The sequence below is a fragment of the Carettochelys insculpta genome, chromosome 18, assembly GCF_033958435.1.
Source record: "Carettochelys insculpta isolate YL-2023 chromosome 18, ASM3395843v1, whole genome shotgun sequence".
NCBI lineage: Eukaryota > Metazoa > Chordata > Testudines > Carettochelyidae > Carettochelys > Carettochelys insculpta.
In genome coordinates, this window is record NC_134154.1 from 10,125,614 (window position 1) to 10,148,963 (window position 23,350).

A 23,350-nucleotide genomic window follows, 5' to 3' on the forward strand; every position below is an offset into this window, starting at 1 on the left:
AAATCCCCCAGAAAGGGAATTTGCAGGAAGCACCAATAGGATGTTAGCTTGGCTGGAGCTTCTCTCTGTTTGTGTGTTTGTATAAAAGGCCTTCAAGCACTGTATCCAGGCAGAGTCTTTGTACCCAGGTACTGGGCTCTCCTTTCTTTCTGCAGAAATAAAGTAATCTTCCTTATCCCTGTCTAGTTGTTATTGGCTCTCAGCTAGGCGGACTGAATTTTTGGTAACAGGCTCATCCCATGTATTTAAAATAGCCCCATTAACCAACCTGCCTTAAACATCCCCCCGAGCGCAGGCAGAGCAAGTTGTGTTTTCAGTTCCCCTGGGTCAGTGGCTTCCGACCTTTTTGCACTTCCAGCCCCCCAAACCATTCCCAACGGAAGTGGGGTCCCTTCGGGAAATGTGAGACACACTTCCAGGGTCAGAGCTACGCTGGCTCTCAGCACCCCAGCCCCGGGCCCAGGGACAGCAGGCTGGGAACCACGGCTGCCCTCGTTCAGCCAGGCACTCCGCAGATGTCAGGGGAGCCCGGGGACAGAGCCCGGGGGGAAGGCGGCGGCGGCCCGGCCCGGCCGCTCCCTGCACCGCGGCTAGACCCCCTGCAGCACTAGATGGGGCTGGCGCGCCCGCGGGGGAGTCCGTCTGCCCGAGACGCTGCACAGGGCGGGCTCCGCCCGGCTCTATGGTGGCGGCGACAGCGGAGCGCGGCCCGGGCCGGCGCGGCTTAGCCCACGTGCTCGATCCCCGGCCGCGGCCGCTGGGCGAGCCATGGCCGCGGCGCGGGAGGCCCAGGCCTGCCTCGCCTTCTACCGGCGGCTGGGGCGCGCCGAGCCGCTGCAGGCTCTGGGCCGGGCCGTGCTCGCCTTCCTGGAGAAGCTGCAGCAGTTCGCAGGGTGAGTGCCGCGGGCAGCATCGCCCCTGCCTGGCGCTGCTTGCAGTCGGCCCGGGCCCGGCTGCCGCTTCCCTGGGGGCCCCGGGCAGGGGCTGGTGCTGGCGGATCCGAGAGGCCCAGCGCCGTGGGGCGAGGCGGTTCAGTTCCCTCCAAGGATCAAAGGGGGTTGGTCGGGGACCCACCCCCGGGCTTGTTCGCCGCCGGCCTCCGCAGCCCGGCCTGGTGCTAGGCGCTGCACTAACAGAGAGCAGAAAAACAGCCCCTGCCTCCGGCCGAGCGTTCACCCAGGGCCGGACTGACTCTTCCGGGGCCGCCTAGGAATGAGCGGTGCAGGAGGGAGCAGGCTTGAGGGATGGGGTCTGGGCAGGGAGGGGTGGGGTAGGTGGGTGCAGTCTGGGATGGATGGGGCACTTATTTGGCACAGCTGCTGTTTGGTGGGGTGAGGAGGGGGGTCCCCACCAGCCTGTGCTTGCAGCAGCAGCAGCAGTTCGCAGCCAGGGGGAGCTTGCAGGCAAGTGCAGGACCAGAGCACCCCTGCCCTACTGGCAACAGGCATGGCCGACGCTGGCGGGGGGACTAGGAGGGGCACAGCAGCTCACTGCGCTTCCCCACGCTGTGCCAGAGACAGCCGGGAATGCAGCTTGCAGGGGCTTTAGTGGTTGCAGCCTTGGGCTCCCCCTTAGCCTGGGGCCCTGGGTTGTAGCTTCTGAACCCTTTTTCATAATCAGGCCTTAAATTCAGCACTTGTTCCTGGGGTTAGTTGCTGGGAAAATGGGATCCCATACTGGTGTTCCTGAACGCAAGGACAGGCCAGCGGGTGTTGTGCAAGGGTTAGTACAAAGTTCACCTCTCTTCCACCCAGCAGCACTGTCCGGCTGCTCTAGTCTTGGACTCTGGCTCTGCATTTCACCCCAGAGCATCAGCATGCCCTGCAGGTCTAGTCCTGGCCCCCTCTCACCACCACCATTGCCAGCCCACTCTGTACTAATCAGCCGCAGGGCTTGGTATGCCTCAGTGGCCCCAGTGTAATGTGAACAGTCTGGGCTTAGTTAGTTTGAAATCAGATTCATTTCTCTTAGTAGTTTGATCAGATTTATACCCAGGCCAGGTCATCAGAGGTGTAAACATTAACTGCACTAACTGCAGGGTCACAGCTGAGAGCAAGTGAGCTAGAAATTACAGAAATGCAAAGGCTGAAAACAAGGAAAAGAATATTCATTGAGCAGGCAACTAAAAGGACCGATAGATGTTTTGGCTAAACTAGTTCTGTAATGAGGGACAGTAACTCTTTCAGTTTTATCTCTCTACGTCCTCCTCCCCATACACACACCTCAAACTACGCATTGTTATCCAGTTCTGGCTGGAAAGTGGTAGTGAGCGTAAAGCTAGAGGCAGCTGCGAAATTCTTTCATCTGGGCCACAGACACAGCCTTATGCAAATCAAAACAATACTAGTTTGCAGCCTACAACTGCACATTTCCACTGGTGCATGTCATTGGATAGCGGATCATCAGATAGTGACCAGTTTCTAACTTAGATCTATATTTTCCCTTAGTGCAGACCTGGCCTAATATACAGAACTCCGGCTATCAGAGTTGCATGGGTGGAGTTGATGTATCTTAAATCAGGTTTTTGCCGTTGCCCCACAGCAGAAGGTTCTCCCTTTGACTGTGAGGCGAACCGGGGGATGGGGGGAGTGATGACAGTGCCCTGACAGTTCGATTAATGCAGCCCCACTAGGCCACTAAATTGAACCCCCAAAAGATCAACCACCAGCACATCAGTCTTCCAATTAGTATAGACAAGCCCTTAGACTTCTGTTCTGCACATAGGTCCACAGATTCCTGCTGAAATCAGCTTTGCTGGAGAGTTTCTGGCTGTGAACCTAAGCCCAGAAGAAGGGGTCAATTTATGAGAGGAGTCCCTCTCCTCTCCCCATGCTGTGTTTCTTCAGGATGGGTTTACAGATCTGTGGTTATATTGGCAGATTGGCTTTGCGAGGCTGGCGCTCTAAGCAGAATGAAATCTGAGTAATGCTCCTCTATTCAGTGACATCTGGCCCTGACCATTTTCTAATCCTGTATTTCCATTATACAGCGCCAGATGGATCTTATTTACCTTCCCTCTTCCGTTTCTTGCCGAGAAATTTTGCAGAATTATTTTATTTTTCAACAACTTTGGCCCCCACCTTTGTAGATGTGCTGTTAAAACAAATGGTGGAACACGAGATGGTTTTGGTGAGGAAACAAGTGAAGAACCTATAATCACTAACCAGGTATAAAATCTAGACCTATAGATTTAAGTTAATAAATGGAATTTGAACATGCACACTATAGGGATGGGTGCTAAGCAAAAGCAGGCAGGTAATGCCCTGTGGTTTTCCCTGTGGCTGTACTGACCATACCTGCAGGCTGGATTCTTTTTCCTCTCTCACCTGGAGGTGTTTGAGCCATGTCAGCATTAACACGACGATCCTGGGTTTAATTTTTCCAGGGGTTCTGTGAAGAGGTGTAAAGATAAACATCTGGAGGAGGCTCTTCTGCTCTTTCAGGAGATGAGCAAGGGATTATGGGAGCTAGACGATGCAGACGTGCTTCCTCTAGTCCACTGCGTGCTTGCTTTTCAGCTGGAGACCACGAGCAGTTCCAGCTCCTTCCATAAACTTGAGCAGGTAAATCAGGTGGCCTCTCCATCCATGGGGGTCAGGCTGCAGCGGTGTGCCACAATTTGCCGCACTTTGGCAGTCGCTTCCACTGTTTGCAGGGGCTCCTGCAAAATAAAAAACAGTCAGTACCTCTGCAGCACCCGTTCCCCATAACTCACAACGTCTGTCTACACCATGGTTAGTTACCTCCCGGTACCAGCTAACTCGGGCTGCGGTGCTGTTTAATTGTTGTTTAATGCAGTTGTTTAATTGCTGTGGGTCCTATAGCGTGGGGTTCAGCCAGAGCTCAAACGTGCACATGGCAGTGAAGCAGCCTTTTAGCCTGACCCCATGGCCCTGAGTCAGCTGGCACAGGGTAGCCACGGGTCTTGAACTACTGTGCTGATGTACCCTTCATGTTGTACGGTCAGGGATTACCATGAGGGCAGGGGGCTGGACTCAATGACCTCTCAAGGTCCCTTCCAGTCCTAGCATGCTGTGATTCTATGGATTGGATAAATGAGCGGTAAGGTGGATAGAAAGCTGGGAAGATGATTGGATCTAAGGGGTAGTGACTGGTAGTTGGTTTCAAGTGAAGTGCCCCAAGGATCGGTTCTAGGGCTGGTATTGTTCAACATCTTTATTAATGACCTGGCTGAGGGGATGGATTGCACCCTCAGCAAATCTGTGGATGACACTAAGCTGGGGAAGAGGTAGATAGGTTGGAGGGTAGGGATAGGGTCCGGAGTGACCTAGATAAATTGAAGGATTGTGCCAAAAGAAAGCTGATGAGGTTCAACAAGGACAAGTGCAGAGTCCTGCACTTGGAGTTGAAGAATCCCAGGCATTGTTACAGGCTGGGGACCGAGTGGCTAGGTAGCAGTGCAGCAGGAAAGGACCTGGGGATTACAGTGGATGAGAGGCTGGATATGAGTCAGCAGTGTGCCCTTGTAGCCAAGAAGGCTAATGGCATATTGGGGTGCATTAGAAGGAGCATTTCTAGCAGATCTAGAGAAGTTATTATTCCCCTCTATTCAGCACTGGAGAGGCCACATCTGGAATACTGCCTCCAGTTCTGGGCAGCCCAGTATAGAAAGGATGTGGATGCAATGGAGAGGGTCCAGCAGAGTGGTACAAAAATGCTTAGGGGGCTGGAGCACATGACCTACAAGGAGAGGCTTAGGGATTTGGGCTTATTTAGTTTGCAGAAGAGAAGAGGGAGAGGTGCTTTGATACTGGCCTTCGGCTTCCTGGAGGGAGGCTCTAAAGAGGATGGAGAGAGCCTGTTTTCAGTAGTAATGGATGGCAGAACAAGGAGCAACGGTCTCAAGTTACAGAAGGGGAGGTGTAGGTTGGATATTAGGAAGAACGATTTCACCAGGAGATTGGTGAAGCACTGGAATGTGTTACCTAGAGAGGTGGTGGAATCTCCATCCCTAGAGGTTTTTAAATCCTGGCTTGACAAAGTCCTGGCTGGGATGATTTTGTTAGGGTTGATCCTGCTGTGGGTATGGGGCTGGACTTCATGATCTCCTGCGGTCCCTTCCAGCCCTAGGATTCTATGGTTCACATTAATATTGTCCTCTCTGAAGGACTTCAGTGTGCATGCTGCAATGTGCCTCTCCGGAGTCCAAACTACAGGACCTTGTAGACAAGCCCAAGGGCCATACTGGTCTCCTTGGCAAAGGTCTGTTTACAATGGGCCTAATTCTGGATTCAGTTGCACATTATCCACCTGCTGGGGAGTGCACAGAACAGGTCTGCACTGCTGCTGGCCAGCAGCTTGGCACACAGTCTTGCACTAGCTCATGAGAAGTATCAGACGGTGGATGGTGCGGCTGTGCGGGACGCTTGGGAGAGCCACCAGGGTCAATCCAAGTTGTCCGGTGGCCTTGAGAGCCCAAACCATTGCCTGAGCTGCAAGGTCCATGCTGGCTCCAGCTGAGCCAGCATGCGTCCACCTCCCTAGATTGGGAGGCTGACCGATGTGCAGCATCCCCAGAGCAATACTGTCCTGGGTATTTCTGACCATCCTGGAACTCCTGGGCCATTCAAGGTTTTTCCTTCCTCCCACCCCCCAGATCATTGTGAAGTTGTCAGAAGGCAAAGAATCTCTGGTGGCTGAGGAAGTGGATAAGTTAATGAGCAGCCTGATGGAGGACAAACAGGTGAGAGGAACCCAGTTCTCTTTGGCAGGGAAGATAAAGAGAGGGCCTGATCCTGTCTCAGGACCCATCGGCTTGGACCCCTCAGCCGCATGTCCGCTAATTTTTTTCCATTCATGGGTGGAATAAATTTTATGTGCACCCAGGCACATACAGAGGCGCACCACCAATAGAAACCGCTTCTTCCAGCACTGCTAATCGGCTGGGCGGCACCTGAATCTCTCTTGGACAGCTGACCACGTGCTCAGCTTACAGGAAACGCTGCTCCTCTGCCCACGCAGAGTCCTGCTGAGCTCAGGGGAACAGTGCAGGGTCTGAGCTAACAGATTGCATTGCAAGATCAGGGCCCTAGGTGAAAGGGCAGCATTGGATCTGGGGGTGGTGATGTGGCAGGAAGGACCCATTTCAGGGTGCCTGGAGCCCCCGTGTTTACTCCAATAAGCATATGTTCCCCTCTCCCGCCGGGCAGTGAGCCAGCGTTAGCACATTTCAGTGTCTCTGGCCTGGGGTGTGTGTCTGTGCCCTTTGCTGGCGTTTCAGGTTCACTTTGGGACAGAGGCGTTTCATGCCCGGGTGGGGTCGGTGGCTCCCCTGGGCAGTGAGCTGTAACATCGCACGTCTTGGGGATTTGTACCAGACCTGAGAACGTGGCAGGAAGGCCAGGCGGGTTCAAAAGGAAGAAGCTGTTGCTTACAAACAATCCGCTGCTCATCAGCGGTGCTGGGGAGAAAGCAGAGAGCCTGTGATAGTTCACAGAGCTGACCGAAGTGTACTCGTTTGCTCCTGACGGGCGAGTGTATCTGCGCTGCGCCCAGCCCCTGGGACCTCAGAGGCAAATGGAGGGTCTCCGCCTGGCCCGCTGCTCCAGCTGCCCTGCTGGCTCTTCTGCTCGGGGCAGGGCATGAATGTGTGCTGTGGTGTTGGAAGGGTTAATTCTAAGCTCAGCTGGCAGTTGATTGGCATGGGACCTCAATGCAGCCCCAGCTGTGCCCTGCACGCGTGTTAAACACATCTGCCCTTCCTTCTCCTTGCAGGTGCTGTCCCCTGGAGACCTCCAGGCAGGTCAGTCTTGAGCACTCCCTCTGTGAAAGCCCTTGCTGCGTAACATGAGGTGTGACACACACACACACACTCTCTCTCTCTCTCTCTCTCTCTCTCTCTCTCTCTCTCGCAGTGGAGGCTGCTGTGGTTTGTAAGAGGCTGAGCTCAGGCCCACCCAGCTCCCTTCACGAGCTGAGCTACCCACTCATGGCGCCAGCCTCAGACAAGTCACTGAATCTCTTTGTCCGCTCCTCATTCTGACTGGGGAACAAGCCGAGCAGATGGGTGGCTGATGTCCTGGCCCTTTGCCCACTGAGCTCAATAGCAATGGAAGTGGGGCCACTACCAGGGGTGGCCCACGGGCTGAGCCCCTCTGAGCAAACCCCCAGGATGTCAAGAGCAGGATGTGGGAGCAAAGACGTGCACTCTGCACAGCCTTCTGCAAGTCCCTTCAGTGCCTCAGTTTCCCCATAAATAGAGAATTACTCTTGCCTCTCTCCCCAGGGCAGGGGCAGGAAACGAAGTAACTTACATGCAATAGATAATGAAAGTGGTGTAAGCGCTTGGAATCGCCAGCTCCAGGGACCTGCCTGGAATCAAGAGATTGGAGCCCTCATGTGCCTGTCTCTCTTCCTGAGTCATTAACACTGGCAGGGAAGAGTGGTCTGTGAATCTCAGCTTGGAAGAGCTAGTCACCCTTGCAGGGAGGGAGTCAGATAAGATGTCTGGTCCCAAAGTCTGGGACCTAAACCAGCTGACAGGGAGAAAGGGATTCCTCCATCCTGCAGCAGAGCAGGGCCTCCCCTTTGGAGCATGGGTGTCTGGATCAGCTGGCTTGATCATAACTTGCCGAGTTAAACACCCTCCTAAAGATGGCCAGCAGCATCCACATACACACTGGACCATCTCGGCGGCCACGCCTGGTGGCTCATACGCTGTGCGCCTCTCTCTCCCCTACCCACAGTCTGCATGTTCATAGAGGAGAGCAGCCTAGGCCGACAGCACTGGAGGCTCAACCTGGCCCCGCTACTGCTGCGGGTCGCCGCCACGCTGAATATGGTGCTGCAGGACCCGACGGCAAGGAGCGAGGAGTGGAGCTACATCACAGTCAAGGCAAGAGCCACATTGCTGAGGGCCTATACTCTGCTCTAGAGGCCTGAAACATGCTGTAACTCCCCCTAGCAGTGGGGAGACGGGACCAGAAAGGGTTAAAAACCCAAAACGTTCATGGGAATTTGGGGGCTGCTGGGAAAGTGCATTGCCGCACTGTTACGAAAAAGATCTCACGCGTGAGAGAAGGTGGCACTTTATCCTGTTATTAACAGGAGTGTTGAGAGCAAGCCTCAGGATGTCATTCTTCTGCTCTAACCTGCGCTGATTAGGCCTCTGTTGGAGTACTGGGTCCAGTCCTGGGCACCACATTTCAAGAAAGATTTGGAGAAGGTCCAGAGAAGAGCAACAAGAGTGATGGAAGGTCTAGAGAACATGAGCTATGAGGGAAGACTAAAAGAACTGGGCTGGTTTGGTTTAGAAAAGAGAAGACTGAGAGGGGACATGGTAGCAGTTTTCAAGTACCTAAAAGAGGGTTACAAGGAGGAGGGAGAAAAATTGTTCTCGTTGGCCTCTGAGGATAGGACAAGACGCGATGGGCTTAAACTGCAGCAAGGGAGCTTTAGGCTGGACATTAGGAAAAAACTTCCTGACTGTCAGGGTGGTTTCACACTGGAATAAATTACCTAGGGAGGCTGTGGAATCTCCAGCACTGGGGATATTTAAGAGCAGGTTAGACAGACACCTAGCAGAGATGGTCTAGATGGTGCTTGGTCCTGCTGTGAGGGCAGCGGGCTGGACTTGATGACCTCACGAGGTCCCTTCCAATTCTAGGTTGTATAATTCGTTTATCTCTACAGACGTGCCTTCAGCTTTTCCAGGTGATGCCAAAGGAAGTGGCACCTCTCGTGTGGAGTGAAGCTGAGAACAGAGAAACCCTGCAGAGCATTTTGAGATCTCTGCTGCAAGTCGTCAGGGGGCAGGTAATTATAGCTGCGGCAGCTTCCCAGCTGGGGCACCCAGGAGGCAGCAGCCAAGCTGCAGCAGTGAGTTGGAGCTCTCCTGAAGCCAGCCCAGCCTGGAGATAGATGTTGTGCCCGGTTAGAGAAATAAGGACAATGCTTTACCTTTCCAGAGCACTTTGCACAGGTTATCAAACTTCACCTCTCAGCACTCCTGCAAAGGAGGCAAGTTTTTGTGCGGATTCCTTGGGGAAACTGAGGCAGGGAGGCATAAGCCACCCAGCCTTTTCAGGTATAGGCCGCTCAAGAAAAGTTGCCTCATACAGAGAGGTGCTGCATGTCCACAGCTCCCAGGAGGGGGAACTACAGCTGCACTCAGGTTAGGCAGTGATGGCGCCAGCGTTGGTGACAGCTGCTGGCAAGGGGTGTACTCCGCTGGAGACATGCCCACATATGCACCCGGACGCATGAAATGCACCTGCTTGTGTGGTGTCTGGGTGTGTCCGGGTACGCTGCAGTGGAAGTGCAAATGCAGGTGTGGCGAGCGAGATCCGGGCTACCCAATGTGCTGCCCAAGTGCGGGGTGCCCCCCCCCCATGGCCTTTTGTTCCTGACGGGAGGGGGAGGGCAGGCAGCGATGTTGAAATGGCTTTGCAGAGGCCTGCTTCTAAAAATGGGAGTTTCCTTTTCTCTGGTGACGTTAGACAGCTCACAAGGACACCCGCCTGCTGGCCGGCACCGCCCTGAGCATGCTGGTGAACACTGCTGCTGAGCCAGAGAGAGGTGCCAGAGCCGTGCTGACTCTTTTCCAGCTCCTGGATCAAGGTGCCTGCTTGATCATTCATTACGACCCTCGCTAGTGCCAGATATCACAGGGCTTGCCCAGGTGACAAGGCCACGGCTGAACTAGGAACAGATCACCGTTCCCCAGAGGCCGTTCTGCCGCTCCTGGTGAAGGAATGGGCGGAAGTGTTCCGCAGGGCTCCCTCTTAATTTTTTTCCAGCTGTGTGTGGAATAAATTTTGTCGCATGCACAGCACCAGGTGTTAATGTGCACCACCCATAGAAACACCTGCTGTCCAGTGTGGGGAGGCTGTAGGTGCTCTGCTAATCAGCACTTGACTCGCTTCTGGGCAGCCGCCTGAGTGCTCAGCTTACAGAGAACACTGGTTCTGGGGCTCCTGGACCATGGGGTGGGATGGCACCCGGGTGACACTCACCTTTTGCTTCTACAGTTTGAGTCCCTGGCAGTGTGGAGCCACACAGTGTAGCATGATTGGGACAGTCAGCTGAGGGAAGATCCTGCGTGCGTCCTGCATTGCAGCGGCCATATTTCTGAGCTGTCAGCTTGCCCTGGCCCTGGCCCTGGCCCTGGCCCGTGCTCCAGTGAATGCCAATGGGCGCGAAGGACAGATGTTAATCGGAGAAATCAAAGGCTGATTTGCTGTTGGAAAGTCAGTGTTTGGAGAAGTCTTTGCTCTGTCCTAACTTGGTGATTTTAACCAGGGCCAGGAGAGCTGAGATTTGGGGACCTGCCGGTGGAGACCTCTGCCCTGGCTTCAGATGGTCTAGAGAGACTGGTGCTGACAAGGGGTTTATTAACTTGCTGCAAGAAGGAGATCCTGAGCCGCCGGCTGGACAGCTTCGCACGCCCGGTAGGAGAGCTCCACGTTAGAACGAGCGTGCTATTCAGGCAATGGAGGGCACGAGTCAATGGGGCTGTGGGTGAAGGGGTTAGAAAAGCCTTTCCCTGTTGCTAGGTGTTGGCTCAGCCAGTATTTGAGTGGCTTCAGATGCGGGAGAGGGGCTAATTTGCTCTAAGCAACCTGCACCAGCAGCAGGTGGAGCCCAGATAGCTCGCAAAGGCCATACACTGGCGCCAGGTTGTTGGACGCACCCCCTTTGTCTTCCCCTAAGAATCTTTGAAATCAAGCTGCAGAAGCTGATATCAGCATGAAAACATGACAGGTGCCAGCCAAACCACTCGCTGACCACTGGGACTAGAACCTAGGGCTGCTCCATCCAAAAACCACTAGCCCCTAGCCCTGGGGCAGTGATGATTCTCTATCAGCTGCCGGCGACAGAACCCCTCTGTGGGGCTGCTAGACCAACCCGCCCACTAGTGGATGGCCAAAAAGCTCTCTGCCTGTGGTAGACGAGAGAAGAAGAACGCAGAAAGTCTGTTCGCAATGCTACGACTGTCGCTATTGCTGGTTCAGAGGCAGCAACCTGGGCCTTAGCTGGACAGAGTGGGGAACGTTCAGTGTAATTAGTCAGTGGGGTGCTGCTTTATCAGCTGTAAGACACAGTTCAGTGGCTCAAAGAGCCAAAGAGTAAAGCTGCGTGTGAACACCTCCATGTTTCTTGAGGTCTTGGCAGGCGGAGTCCAAGACAGAACTGAATCTGCCCAGCAAGAAAGCAGGTGGGGTGGCTTCCCTGGTTTCAGCAGAGACACGCTGACTGAAGGCTGTCCGAGAGCGCCCATTCCTGGTATTCCCGCTAATTTTTTTCCCCACCCATGTGCAGAATAAAATTGATGTGCACGAAGGCATGTGCTGATGTGCACCCCCAGAAGTAACATATGGTGATGGCTGGGGGTGCTCTGCTTATCAGCTTAGCGGCATCTGAATTTCTCCTGGGCAGTCGCCCAAGGGCTCAGTTTAAAAGGACCACTGCCCATTACTGCAGCAGCTCAGCCTAGCTCTGGTAATGGAGCTTCATAGCTTGAGACGTTTAAGGTCAGACAGGACAAAGCCTCTTTGAAGCTCTAGTGTTTAGCCAGAAAAAGCCTGACACCCCCAAAACAGCGGTCGCTCAACTGACAGCTTTTGCTTAACGCTATATGCCCTGCAGGCTTGTCTCTTGCTGGATGTGCTGTTTCCAGCTGTCTGGGCCGTGAGCAAAGAGCAGAAGGATTATCATTACTACCGTTACCAAGGTAATAAAGAACTCTACCCCAGCCCCCCACGATACACCACGGGAGTTCCAGTTTATGACCCTTCCCTCATACAGCAGTAGGAACCCCCAAGCTCCCTTAGCTTTCAGACATACCGGGCGAGAGGGAGACTTCTAAGAGTGACTCAGAAGACACTTAGGGCATCTTTCTAGGAGCAGAAACCACCACCGTGAGCTTTCCCTCAGTTCTGAAATGAAAGCCCAGGCACCTGCTTCCTGCTTCCCTCAGTTCAGCATCCCTCCTACCCAAGGAACAGGCTTGTCTTGATCTTGCCTTGAGCCCCTGCTGTGTAAGGTACATTAATGGAGAAATCTCCGCGGAGTGGAGTTCAGAGGCAGGCATTGGCCCTGTAGGTATCTGCCTGCTCCAGGACTTGGTTGGATATTAGGAAGAGCTACTTCACCAGAGGATGGTGAAGCACTGGAATGTGTTACCTAGAGAGGTGGTGGAATCTCCATCCCTAGGGGTTTTTAAGGCCCAGATTGACGAAGCCCTGGCTAAGGCGATTGAGTTGGGGCTGGTCCTGCTTTAGACAGGGAGCTGGACTCGACCTCCTGAGGTCCCTTCCAGCCCTGGGATTCTATGAGCTGGCAGTGGGACCTCCTGGCTGGAAGAGACCCATTCTGTTGTATGGGGCTGTTCTGTGCTTTCAGTTTTTTCCCTCTGGCTTCAACGTATCCTGGAAAGTCTGCCCGAGATCTGGAAAGTCAGGGAGAGCCGTGTGTTCGGCGAGAACTCGGAACTGCTCCACAGGCTGAGCCAGTTTCTCTGGAACAATGCAGAAAGCCCGGTAACGTACCCACCTCCTACAAGCCGCACCCTCTTCTGGGGCAGGCAGAAGGGATCCAGAAATTCCCTCCACCCCCAGTCATCCCTTTCACTTGGAGAAAAGTGCATGCTGCAGCCAGGCCTGATTTGAGTCATCTGTACACTGCCCTTCCAGCTCATTTCATACTCCTGGTGCCCTCCAGAATTGGGAGCAGAATACACCCCAGAGTAACATCGGCAGGGTTGTTAGGACACAGCTGACCAGGCATTATAGGGTGGGATGCGTTGGCAATGACTGTGTGTCCGTGCGCTCGTGCCTAGGCAATGAGAGACCCGCTGCCTTGCAGCTTGGCAGAGCCAGGCACCAGTAGCTGTGTTCTCACTGAGCAGTCCCATACTGAGGGAGCTGTCTCCTTGGTTTCCTAAAGATGACTTCCATTGGCAAATACCCCTTGGAGCCCTAACAGACCTGTTTTACCCAGCCCCATCAGGCTGCTGTTGTATCCCCTGCACCCATTGCTGGTGGCAAAAAATGGAGCTACTTAATGTTGTTATAATTTAACCACAGGATGGGCAACCCCTAGTGGCAGCTAGAGGAGGGTGGAGGAATTTTTAAAGCCCCTCTAATAACACCCAGCACTGAGACATGATGGAGAATCTCTTCTTAGTTGGTGTCTCTCTTCTGTTCATTCAGGCGGAAGGGGCAGCAGAGTTCATCCATAGCGCCTTTCAGCATCTCCTGGAGATCTACCACCTGGAGTGCCAACACTTTGAGGACCTGGAGAGACCCCTCTATGACCAGTTCCTGCAGAGAATTCTGACAATGCCCTGGCAGATCAAAGCCCGCTATTTCCCACTGTGCGCCATCCTTCCCTACGTGGGCTCAGAGAAAGTAAGGAAACCTAGCAGGGATGTGCCGTGTCCAAGGCATGGAATGCATGGGTGAGATGAGCGAGTGCTGCCCGCATGTTTCATATGCGGGGCGCAGCACCAAGAACAGAATGTGTGATGTGGATGCCAAAACATCCCACAAGGACTAGATAAAAACCAGGCACACCAGCACTTGGACTGTCTGTGAGACCTCAGTCACTGCTTTAAGAAAGGAGGGGCATGTGGGTGCACTCTGTGGGTTAAGGCTCTGCAGAGGGAGCTTGTGCCTGGATATCTTGGGTCTCCTTGGGGCCAACATCAAAACCATAATGAGACCGGTAGCATGGGCACTCTGTGCCCTAGAGGTTGGGAGGCAGGTTGTTCTGTCCTGGGCCCTTGCCTGCTAACAGAAAAATCTCTACTGGTTCAAGTGCTAGCAGCTTGCATTTTTGTTACGGCCCCAGGGGGACCTTGCATCCCCAGCTCACTTACACACACAGATCCAACTTGTTCTTAGCTGTGGCCCCCAATGCTTTCAAGATGCACCACTAGAAGGTGCTCAGTGGCACAAGCCACAGCCCCTCCTACCAGGCACCTGGAAAGGCAGAGTGCGCCAAGGCACATCAATGCCCAGTTCAGAGCAGCATTTTCCTGCCCTGGGGTGGCCTCCTCAGAGAGGTGGGCAGAGTACAATGCTATCGTTATCTTATATTTTGAACCCCATGTAAAGCTGCCAAACCCAGGTTGTCGGCAGAAGGGAGAGAACCTGCTACCTTAGGGGCTAAACCATATGCCTCTACAGCAATGGTTGTCAACCAGTGTGCTGGGACGCATTTGTGTGCCAAAAGAACTGTCCAAGTGTGGCATGAGATTTCGTCAGTTTCCTCTTGCCGCAGCTCCATCATGGGGGGGAAATTGGTGGCTCTGGGCCACCTGGGCCTGAAGCAGCAAGGCTGCTTGAGTCCCAGCTGGCGCAGGGTTAGTCAATTTTTCTGTGCAGAGTCACCACCAGAGGAACTGACGACCCCTCAGGAGCCTGTTCGCCCTTAGAGGCAGCTGAAATGCTGCTTCCCTGCCTGAACAGGCTGGTGGGGAGCCTGCCCCCTCTCCCTGCTGCAGCAAGGCGGGGGAGGAAGGGTAGGAGCCCTTTGGAACTGGGATGTGGTTTAAATGCCACGTCCCGGCTCCAATCGGCAGGTGGAAAGTGGCAACGTTTATGAGCCGTTGATTCAGCTGAAAAACTGTGAGTGTGCCGTGGAATTGTTTGTCTCACTGAGGTGGCCCTGTGTTACTGAAAAGGCTGGGAACCACTGCTGTGCCGCATGAGCTAAAAACCTAGCTGGCTCCCAGCTAAGGCTTCACTTCACTCTCCCTTGTCAGTGGTCTCAGTGCCTCCTGGGTTACATCAGTATTGCTGTTCCTGTGTTCCCACTCTGCAGAGGACAGAAACAATCCATCAAATGCAGGAGGTGGCTCAGGGTAATCAGTGTTGGGATGTGTAGCTTTTTACCCTGAGCCAGCGATTTGAATCCAGCCATGATAAAGGCACTGATCTGAGGTATCTCCACCTTGTGTACTGCCAGCAGTGATGGGGAATTACCACTTGTGTTGGGAGCCACCTCTCCTAGCTGGGGCAGACTGCTCTGCCTCCACAGTCTTAATACAGCCTTTGGTTTACCTACTCTTAAGATGTGTGAGGCTTGTGCGTGTTTTCCTGCTGTGGCAGAAAAGTTCAGGAGCTCCCTAAAGCACACAAGGACTCAGAGCGATTTTGGGTTTTCTTAGGTTCTGGATACCTACAAGGATCTTCCCCAGCACCTTCTGAACTGCCTTGCCATGAACCACCTGTGCCCGGCTGCATCAGACCTCTACAAAGCCATTTTGCAGCAGCAACGCAAGCACTGGATTACGGGAGAGGCCCGTGCCACCGAGGAGGAGCTGGCTCAGAAGTGGGCACTGCGGTGGCTACCCACCCTGACCAGTGCTTTGACCTCTCCCATCGCCTTCCTTCAGAGCAACGCTTCTAACTACCTCCTCCTCTGGACACTGCAGCTCTTTCCTGCCTCGTACGCTTTCCTGGCTGACAGCTGCTTTGGTGGGGACTCTGCCCACCTGCGGGCATGGGTCGCCCTGCTCAACGGCCGCAAGATCATCACCGGGGCCTTGCCCCTGGAAGGGGAGGCTTTGGAAAGGCTCGCCTGCTGCTTGCACTCCAGGGAGGAGAACATTCGCCTGGCAGCACTGAATCTCCTGTGCTGCAGCCCCAGGACCAACCAGACCTTGTCTGAGGTGGAGGTCGGCCTGCTGAAGGAGTTCTTGCCCCTGAACCTGAATTGCGATTCGTCCTCTTTCCGGCAGCTGCTTCAGGCTGCAGTGAAGAAGGCGCTGGTCAGGCTGAGGGACAGCTCGCTCTCTCGGCTACGTTGCAAGGCGCAGAATGACGCTACCGAACAATCAGCCGGCACGGATCCGCAAGGAGCGCTTGCACGAGCGGTAGGTGAGTGAGCCGTTCCTGACCTCTCGTGCTGGGCCCTTCTTCCTCTCTTCTCACCTCAGTGGCCTCTTCACATACAGAGCTGTCCCCTAGCCCTGCCCCTTTGTGGCCCACTTGTACTGGGATGTGCAGAGCGGCCTCTTGTGCATCATACAGTTGGGCCTGAACAGTGGGGAGGACAAGTTGGACTTTAAGGGGAGCTTTGTTCTGTCTGCACTAGGCCTTGTGATTCAAACAGCTCTGCCAGGACCACTTTCTTCTGAGCTCCACTCCTGCTAAGCCAGCCAGCGTCTACCTCTGTGATACCAACTGCAATTCCATGCTCTGTGGGGTGTTGCTGAAAGCCTCAGCTCCTGGAATCACATGACTGTCAGATGCCCAGCTTTCATGGCGTTAGTGTTTTCTTAGCTTCCCTGGTTGTCGAGAAAAGCTGGAAAGAGTGACACCACTCCTTCCCCCACAGGCTGAGAAAGCAGATGACAAATGGATGGGGTGGGGTGCAGTGCAGTCTGTTTTATAATCTTCTTTTAAAACTTGTACGTTGTTGGGGTCCTGACTCTGGCCGTTTGGATGTTTGGGGCTGGCAGTACAGATAACCAGGCTGGACTGCCATCAGCCTTTGTTGGGTTCAACACCCTGACCTTTGGATGCTTCTTCACATTTTAGGAGTCTGAAAATGAGGGAGGTTGCAGAGACAAGGCAGTGATGCCTAGTGGGTTTAAGCTTAGGACTTGAGGGACCTGGATTTTATTCCTCGCTCTTCCACAGGTCTGACAAGCAAGTTACTTCATCACTCTGCCTCAGTTTCCCTATCTGTAAACATGGCGATAACATTACTGACCTTCCTGGGTAAAGCCTGCCCTGTAAGAGAACAATATTGGTGGCACAGAACAGCCTTGGGTGATGGGATAGTTGTATATGCCTGGCCCCAAACCCAATGGTGTCCAACACATCTGCATGCCCAGAAATAAACTTCATTTCCACAAGGCTCTAGTCTGGGCTACTTTCTCTGAACATAGCAAAACAGACTCGTGAGTTGCACGTTTGTTCACAACTGGATTTTCCATTACCCAGACCGAGCAAAGTTACCACTAAAAGCAAAATGTAGATTTTCAGTTACCACCCCCCTCCACACACAATTAATCTGAGGCTGATGAACTGTCTAATGGGTTTAGAAATCAAAGCGGCCAGCTGTGCGTCACAGGGTCGGCACCACGGACAGCCCTTCCCTTAGCTGCAGGGGCAAGCGCTGTGCTTTTAGAGCTGGTGGATCCACCTCCCGGTCACTCTGCTGTTACAAAGTGCCTGCTGACCCCTGGATGCTGGGATGTCCCCATGTATCCGTGTCCTCTCCCACAATAGCCCATCTAGTGCGACTGGAGATGGGGCACCTCCTGTTCCCAAGGGCTGGCCCTGCCCTTCCTTTGTGCACTGTTCACAAGTAACCCAGAGGTGATTTTTTTCCCCCCCCTCCCTTGCAGATTTTGTGGAGTGGCTGCAGCAGTTAAGCATTTCCTTTCTGACCCCAGGGTCAAATTACCAGAGGAAGAAGACTGCCCTGCTGCTCCTGGCAGCAGTGCTAGAGACCTGCACGGACACTTGGAGCCCTACCAGGAAGAAGGGACAGCCGCCGCGTGGGTAACAAGCAGGCCAGCCCTGCACCGACAAGCTTTAGTGCTGCTCAGAACAGACTCCTCACCCTGTCTGCTGCTCGCCCCCTTCAGCAGGGGGTCCCTGTGTAAACCCCCTCATGCCATAGCCTCTGCCTGCCACCTGAGGTTGTAGTGATTTGGGGGCATGCGTATCAAATCCTGAAAAACGTCCTGCAGCTTTTACCACATAGCCTCCATCTGCCTGCTTTGTTCCCCACCTCTGCAGGCTGCTGAGGAGCAGCTGGGAGTCTGGTTGCTGGAGAGGTTGTGGGAGGGGGAAAGGGGAAATAAAAACCAGGATCTGGTGACACTATGAGAAATCTTTAGGGCTCTGCCTTGACCTTGGCCTATCCTATGGTTAGGACCCTACCAAATTCATGGTTGGTTTGCCTATTTCACAGTCAGGGGGTTAAAAAACAAAACAATCTGTTTCAGCTATTTAAATCTGACATTTCACAGCACTGTTCTACAATCATAGAACACTAGAACTGGAAGAGAGCTCAGGGGGGTCATCGAGTCCAGTCCAGGGCCAAGCACAGTTTAGGGCAGGGGTTGGCAACCTTGCTGAGGTGGAGTGCCCAAATTTGACCTTTTGATGTCCGTGTCCAGTCCAAATGCTGGTGATGCTTTTTAAAGTCACTAACAGTCCTATTTCCAACAGCGTCATTAATAAAGAAATTCAGAGGCAGAGTTTTACTGTTTAGGTGGTGGTTGGTAGCTGTAGCTGGTCTTTTGTCAATCCACAGGTGGTCTGGCTTCAAGCAAGTTCCTGGCTGCATGGGGGAGGAAGGGTGGGGCTGAGCTCCCGCCTCGCATGCTGGAGTTTGCAGACCTCTGATCTAGATCTTCCTTGATAGGTGTCTACCTAACCCGCTCTTAAGTATCTCCAGTGATGGAGCTTCCACAACCTCCCTAGGCATTGCAGGGATCTTGACCCCGAAAGTTATCATGGGGAGGGGCTGTGGGGCTGCTGCTGGCAGCAGTGCCCTCAGAACCGGGTAGCTGAAGAGAGGTGGTTGTTGGTGTGTAGCCCAGCTCTGACAACAGACCCCACTGCCAGCAGCGGTACAGGAGTAAGGGACATGGCATGGTGTTACCACCCATACTTCTGCACTGTTGCCCACAGAGCTGGCACCTCAGTCAGGAGCTGCCTCCGTACAGCTGCCCAGACCTGAAGGCACTAGCACAGAAATACAGGTGGCCAGGTAGGGTATTGTCACCACATGAACTCCCTGCCATGGCACCTCCTGTTGGTCAGTGAGGGAATGAGCTCATTCCCTCCAGCGTGGCGCCTCCCTCTGGCCCGTGTGTCATCTGCCACTGCACCTCGCTCTAGTCTGTGCTCTGCTCAGGACCGGTGTCACTCCCAGGATCGCTGGGTCCTCTTTGGGACAGTGCCCTCTGGCTGTGCCCACTACAGACCCCTAACTCCCTTCTGGGGGTCTCAGCAGTCCTTGTCCAGTGCCCTCACCACAGCGGCCAGCTCTAGCCTCTATCTCACCCCTACCTCAGGGGCAAGCCACTGCCCATATTGGCCACAGCTGGTGTGGCTGGCTGCAGTGCAAGGGCAGAGGGGAAGGAAGGGATTCAGGCTTGTCAACTACTCTGAGTCTTGGCCCAGGGACCCTGTGGTGGCAGCCTTGTCCTGCTTTCCTCCTCTTCCCTTTGATACCTTATCCCCTGGGCCACTTTCCTTGTGACCCCTTCCACCTTCTGGGTCTCTCTGTTGAGGTCAGCAGCCTGCCCAGCACCGCTCTGCTGAGGTGTTTGCTCTTACTGGGAGCTGATCCTGCACCTTCCCAGGTTAGGCTCTGATCCAGCTCTGCTGGAGCAGCTACTTATATACAGGGCTGCTCCAGCAAGCTGCCCTCTGATTGGCTCCCCCCCCCCCCCCCAGGAGCCCTTCATCCATTGGCTGGGGTTCTGTACAGGCGCCCTCCAGCCTATATTAACCCCTTTCTTGCAGTAGTGAGGCACCTGCCCCACTACAGCCTCCTTTAATTCTGCACAACTTCTGGCCTGTTAATATAATCTTGCAAACCCCTCTCCCCCTCAGCTACCTTTCGGGACAGGATGTCTAAATTGACAAGCACTGGTCTCCCCCAGGAAATCTGTAAGATGGGGTAAAAGCACACACAAGACCAGATTTCAGTCTGTGAGGGGGGTTTCCTGGCCATGAATTTGATAGGACCCTTCCTGCAATAAGCTCCCATGTGTAAGATGACACAAGGGCTCAGTGAAATCAAATCCTTACCCACCTGAAACAGGGTCAGCCTGCTCTCGGGTGTCCATCTCTCTGTGGGGCCGGGCACGCTGTGCAGTCTTGACAACTGCCTTCCAAGTCCCAAAGGTGGGATCTGATGCACCTTGTCCAAGGTGCTGTCAGCTCCTTCACCAGCATTGTGGTCAGTCACCAGCCTTGGGACTTACCCACATCAAAGCTCAGCACATCACTCAGAGCTAGCCAAGTGCTCATGGGCTCCCAAGCAACAGACTCTGCCTACATCAAGCTCCTAAGTGGAACTGCCTAGCCCTACCCCAGCAGTGTCTTTTATATCAGCCTGCCAGGCCCTGATTGGCTGCCACTGAGACAACCACTCTATCCTCCTGGAGGACCTCTTGTCTATTCCTCACAGGGTGTGGCAACACCTCTGGTCTCCTCTAGGGGGCATCAGGGCTTAGTCCACTCCCATCACACCAACCCAGGGCTCATTTAACAGAAACTCATTTGCTGCTCCCAACCCAGTTGACGCTCACATACACGTAAAGGTGGCCTGATATGGGATTGCCATTGCCACCAGGCACTGGCAGGGCCTTGTTGCAGCAAGACACTGCAGAGCAGCAGCTGCGAGGGGCACTCTGCTGTCTCTCATTACTTAGCCCAGGAGAGCCTTTGCAGTCGGGGACAAAGATGGCGGCAGCGGGATGGGCCGGGCGGGGGGTGTTAGTCCTGCTAGAGCTTCTCTTGCCTTTTCAGGGTCTGCATTTTAATTCCTCCCTTGCTCTGCCCTCTCTCCGCCCCGGGCAATGGGTCTGGCAGGTCATTTCAAAACGTTGGCTGCTCCTGGGAGGTGCTGAGCCCACTGGAGCCCCCTCCCTGCTGTGTCACAGCACAGCTAGATTTGCATCCAGCCTTTTGTTTCCTGGAACAAATGGGCTAAAAAAAAAAAAGAGCCAGTTGCCCCTAACAAGTCCAGGTCATGTCTGGATTGTACCAGAGGTAGGGGGGGAGGGCGGAACAGGTGAGTCCCTCCAAAACTACACACTTGGTTGTGTTATTGCTCGGGGGCGTTGCTCCCTACAGGCGACAAAGCCATGCTTTCCCTGCCCTGAGAGCAGAAAATAAGCTGGAGTTGTTATTCACAAGCAGGGCTTGTTTTCCCTGCTGCTCGCCACCTGCCTTTTGCTTGCAGTCAGCCCTGACAGCCATTACTGCCTTTCTCTCTCCACAGAGAACATGGCAGCGTTGCTGAGCTGGGCTAGGCAGAAGGGCTGCTGGGACTTTTTCTCTAGAAGCAACTTGCTGGCATTGCTGAGCTGCTTGCAGGACAGTACGAATGAGGTAAGCTGCCCTCTGTCCCCAACACAGCCACAGCACCAAGCTGAGACTGCTGAAATTGGTAACAGAAGCTGCTTGGTTTGACCAGCAGGAGGGGCCTGTTTAACTGAACAGAAGCAAGGGGCCGGTGCAGGCTTGGGCTGGGACAGCAATGGGGACACTGTCCCCCTCTGTAAAGAGCCAGATCTGGCTGCCAGCTTTCCTGGGTTCCATTGGCTCTGGGTTCCTGAGCCTCCTGCTCACCAGAGCCTCTCTGCTGCCTCAGCTGCATCCTCAGGTAACCTGTCCCCTCTCCACCATCTTCCTCTTGGCAGGTCCGCGAGCTGGCGTCAGAGCTGCTCATCCGCTACTTCCCGCCGGCCTTCCCGGAACCCACTGCGGTGGCGTTGTTCGAGCGTGCCCAGGAGGCTGTGAGCAGCCCCAGAGTGCAGGAGGCAGAAGCTGGGGCGGTGCTGATGAAAACCATCCTCCAGAAGTACTGACTGGCTTGTCTCTCTCGTTTGTGCGAGCAGTGATATAGACGGTGGGGGGCATGTGGGAAGGGGCTCAGGAGAACTACTAGTGTGTCCGTCTTCCTGTCTGGCCACCCATGACTCACCCGAACTTTTCTAGCTGATTCCTGATTTCAACATGTTTGAAATCAAAGTGCTCCAGTGCCTTTCTGATTACTCTGAGCTCAGACATTGAGACCCACCCGGAAGGTCAGTGCTTTGCTTCTGTGATCACACAGGATGGAGCTGCAGGCCAGCTGTTGTCTGAGGTGTCTTTTTTCCCTCCTGAAATAGAACAGCTGTTTGAATTTCCCTCTCTCAGCACTTCCCCGCTCCCTAGCTAATAGATTTCTCCTGCTTCCATTTGAACAACCCTGACCTCTGCCTTAAAATTAAGGATATAACAATAAAGAAGTAGCTATGAAATGAAAATACTGTTTGGGGGGGTGGGGGCGGTTCTAATTCACCTCCGTAGAATTGGAAGCCAGACAGTAGCAGCCTCTGATCTGAAGTAGCTGTGTACAGTTGGAAGGGGATGGTTCCTTATATAGCTATAAGGTTTTGGGAGCAGCCATGTGATTCTGTTTCAGCAAAAACAAGGCATTCGGTGATACCTTAAAGACTCTCCATTTTACTATGGTATAAGCTTTCCCAATCCCCCAGGCCTCGGCAGAGAGGACCGTACTTGTGCTGGTTAACTGCGGGCTGCCTCTGAAGGTGATCATTGGTGTTTGTATCTCTCCTCCTCCAGGTCAGACAGCAGCACCTTGCAAAGACTGTTCCCAGAGGGAGACGCGGCACCAACTCTGCAGCGCCGAGGCCTGTGCTTCGCTCGGTATCTTCTCTGCAGGTTGCAGGCTCACTACGCCATGGCACGTCAGGACCTGCTGCAGGCAGCCAGCACTACCCCAATGCATGGTGTGTCTCCAGGCGTCACGGGAAAGGCGACATGAGAGCACCAGTGTCGGGCAGTCCCTACCAGGGCTACACAGCCCAGTGCTGGCACTCCGCCCCCTCCACAGATGCAATGACTGCTCCATGGAGTGGGGCTGAAACATTGGGCAGAGGGGGTTGCCAACTATCCTGGACTGGGCAGACCAAACACTATTTGCTCCAGTGGTGTCCGGTCCGGGACAGTTGGCAACCCTGGAGCAAGGCTGTGAGGGAGTCTCACCTGAGAGCCCCAGGCAGGAGGTGGAGGTGGCAGCAGGCAGCGTGACAGAGGAGCAGCGGAGATACACGCTGCTGGCCAGAGAGAAGTGGGGCTCTGATGCGGGAGGAGGCAAGAGGGGCCGGCCAGAGCCCCAGCACTGAACCTGTGAGGAAACGGGCATCTCTAGGCCTACACACCCCACGTGCCCCACATTTAGGGGTTCCTAAGAACAACCCCACTCCCATGTACCATCTCTCCCCTGCCATCCTGTCACACTCCAGCCATGGGCCATGTGATGGATCAGGTCTGTGCGGCTGCAAATTGCGTGGCCGGGAACTGGCTTGTGCCCAGTACGGCTCACCCTGCTCTCCGATGCGACGAAGATATTCCCTGTGGCCTTGGGCAAGCTGCTTCATCTCTGGGCCCACTTCCCCGTCTAGGTTTGGGGCAGCCGAAGCGACGCCGCACGAGGGCTAGCGAGCGTTGTGAGAAGCGAGACGTGCTCTGCATGGGACAGAGGGTCTGGCTGCAGGATGGAGGTGTTGGCTACTTGTCTGGGGAACTTGCTGGCTGTTCTGAGAAGTGCAGCTAAATTTTCAAGTGCTGTTGCCATTTCTCTGGCCTTAGACCCGCCCAGCGCAGGATCCATCCCC

General features: G+C 54.3%; 1 protein-coding gene and 1 long non-coding RNA gene across 4 annotated transcripts in view; one reads left to right on the top strand and one right to left on the bottom strand.

Moving 5' to 3' along the window:
• The first annotated feature begins 668 nt into the window (after positions 1-668).
• Positions 669-23,350, top strand: part of LOC142022624 (tRNA (32-2'-O)-methyltransferase regulator THADA-like) — a 43,899-nt gene continuing 21,217 nt past the window's right edge. For all 3 annotated transcript variants that reach the window (XR_012648003.1, XM_075012670.1, XM_075012671.1), the window contains exons 1-16: positions 669-893; positions 3,386-3,563; positions 5,618-5,704; positions 6,736-6,763; positions 7,707-7,855; positions 8,653-8,775; positions 9,459-9,579; positions 10,261-10,409; positions 11,608-11,692; positions 12,364-12,500; positions 13,173-13,370; positions 15,134-15,845; positions 17,324-17,476; positions 20,947-21,056; positions 21,368-21,528; positions 22,296-22,462. Coding sequence is in view for 2 of the 3 variants with exons in the window: in XM_075012670.1 (XP_074868771.1) it covers positions 769-893; positions 3,386-3,563; positions 5,618-5,704; positions 6,736-6,763; positions 7,707-7,855; positions 8,653-8,775; positions 9,459-9,579; positions 10,261-10,409; positions 11,608-11,692; positions 12,364-12,500; positions 13,173-13,370; positions 15,134-15,845; positions 17,324-17,476; positions 20,947-21,056; positions 21,368-21,528; positions 22,296-22,462 (2,683 nt within the window). In the remaining variant the exon portion in view is untranslated. The remainder of the gene's footprint in view (positions 894-3,385; positions 3,564-5,617; positions 5,705-6,735; positions 6,764-7,706; positions 7,856-8,652; positions 8,776-9,458; positions 9,580-10,260; positions 10,410-11,607; positions 11,693-12,363; positions 12,501-13,172; positions 13,371-15,133; positions 15,846-17,323; positions 17,477-20,946; positions 21,057-21,367; positions 21,529-22,295; positions 22,463-23,350) is intronic.
• The window catches only part of LOC142022625 (uncharacterized), a 43,433-nt gene continuing 23,655 nt past the window's right edge, over positions 3,573-23,350 (bottom strand). Inside the window, exon 5 of the long non-coding RNA XR_012648005.1 lies at positions 3,573-3,661. This is a non-coding gene — a long non-coding RNA (uncharacterized LOC142022625). The remainder of the gene's footprint in view (positions 3,662-23,350) is intronic.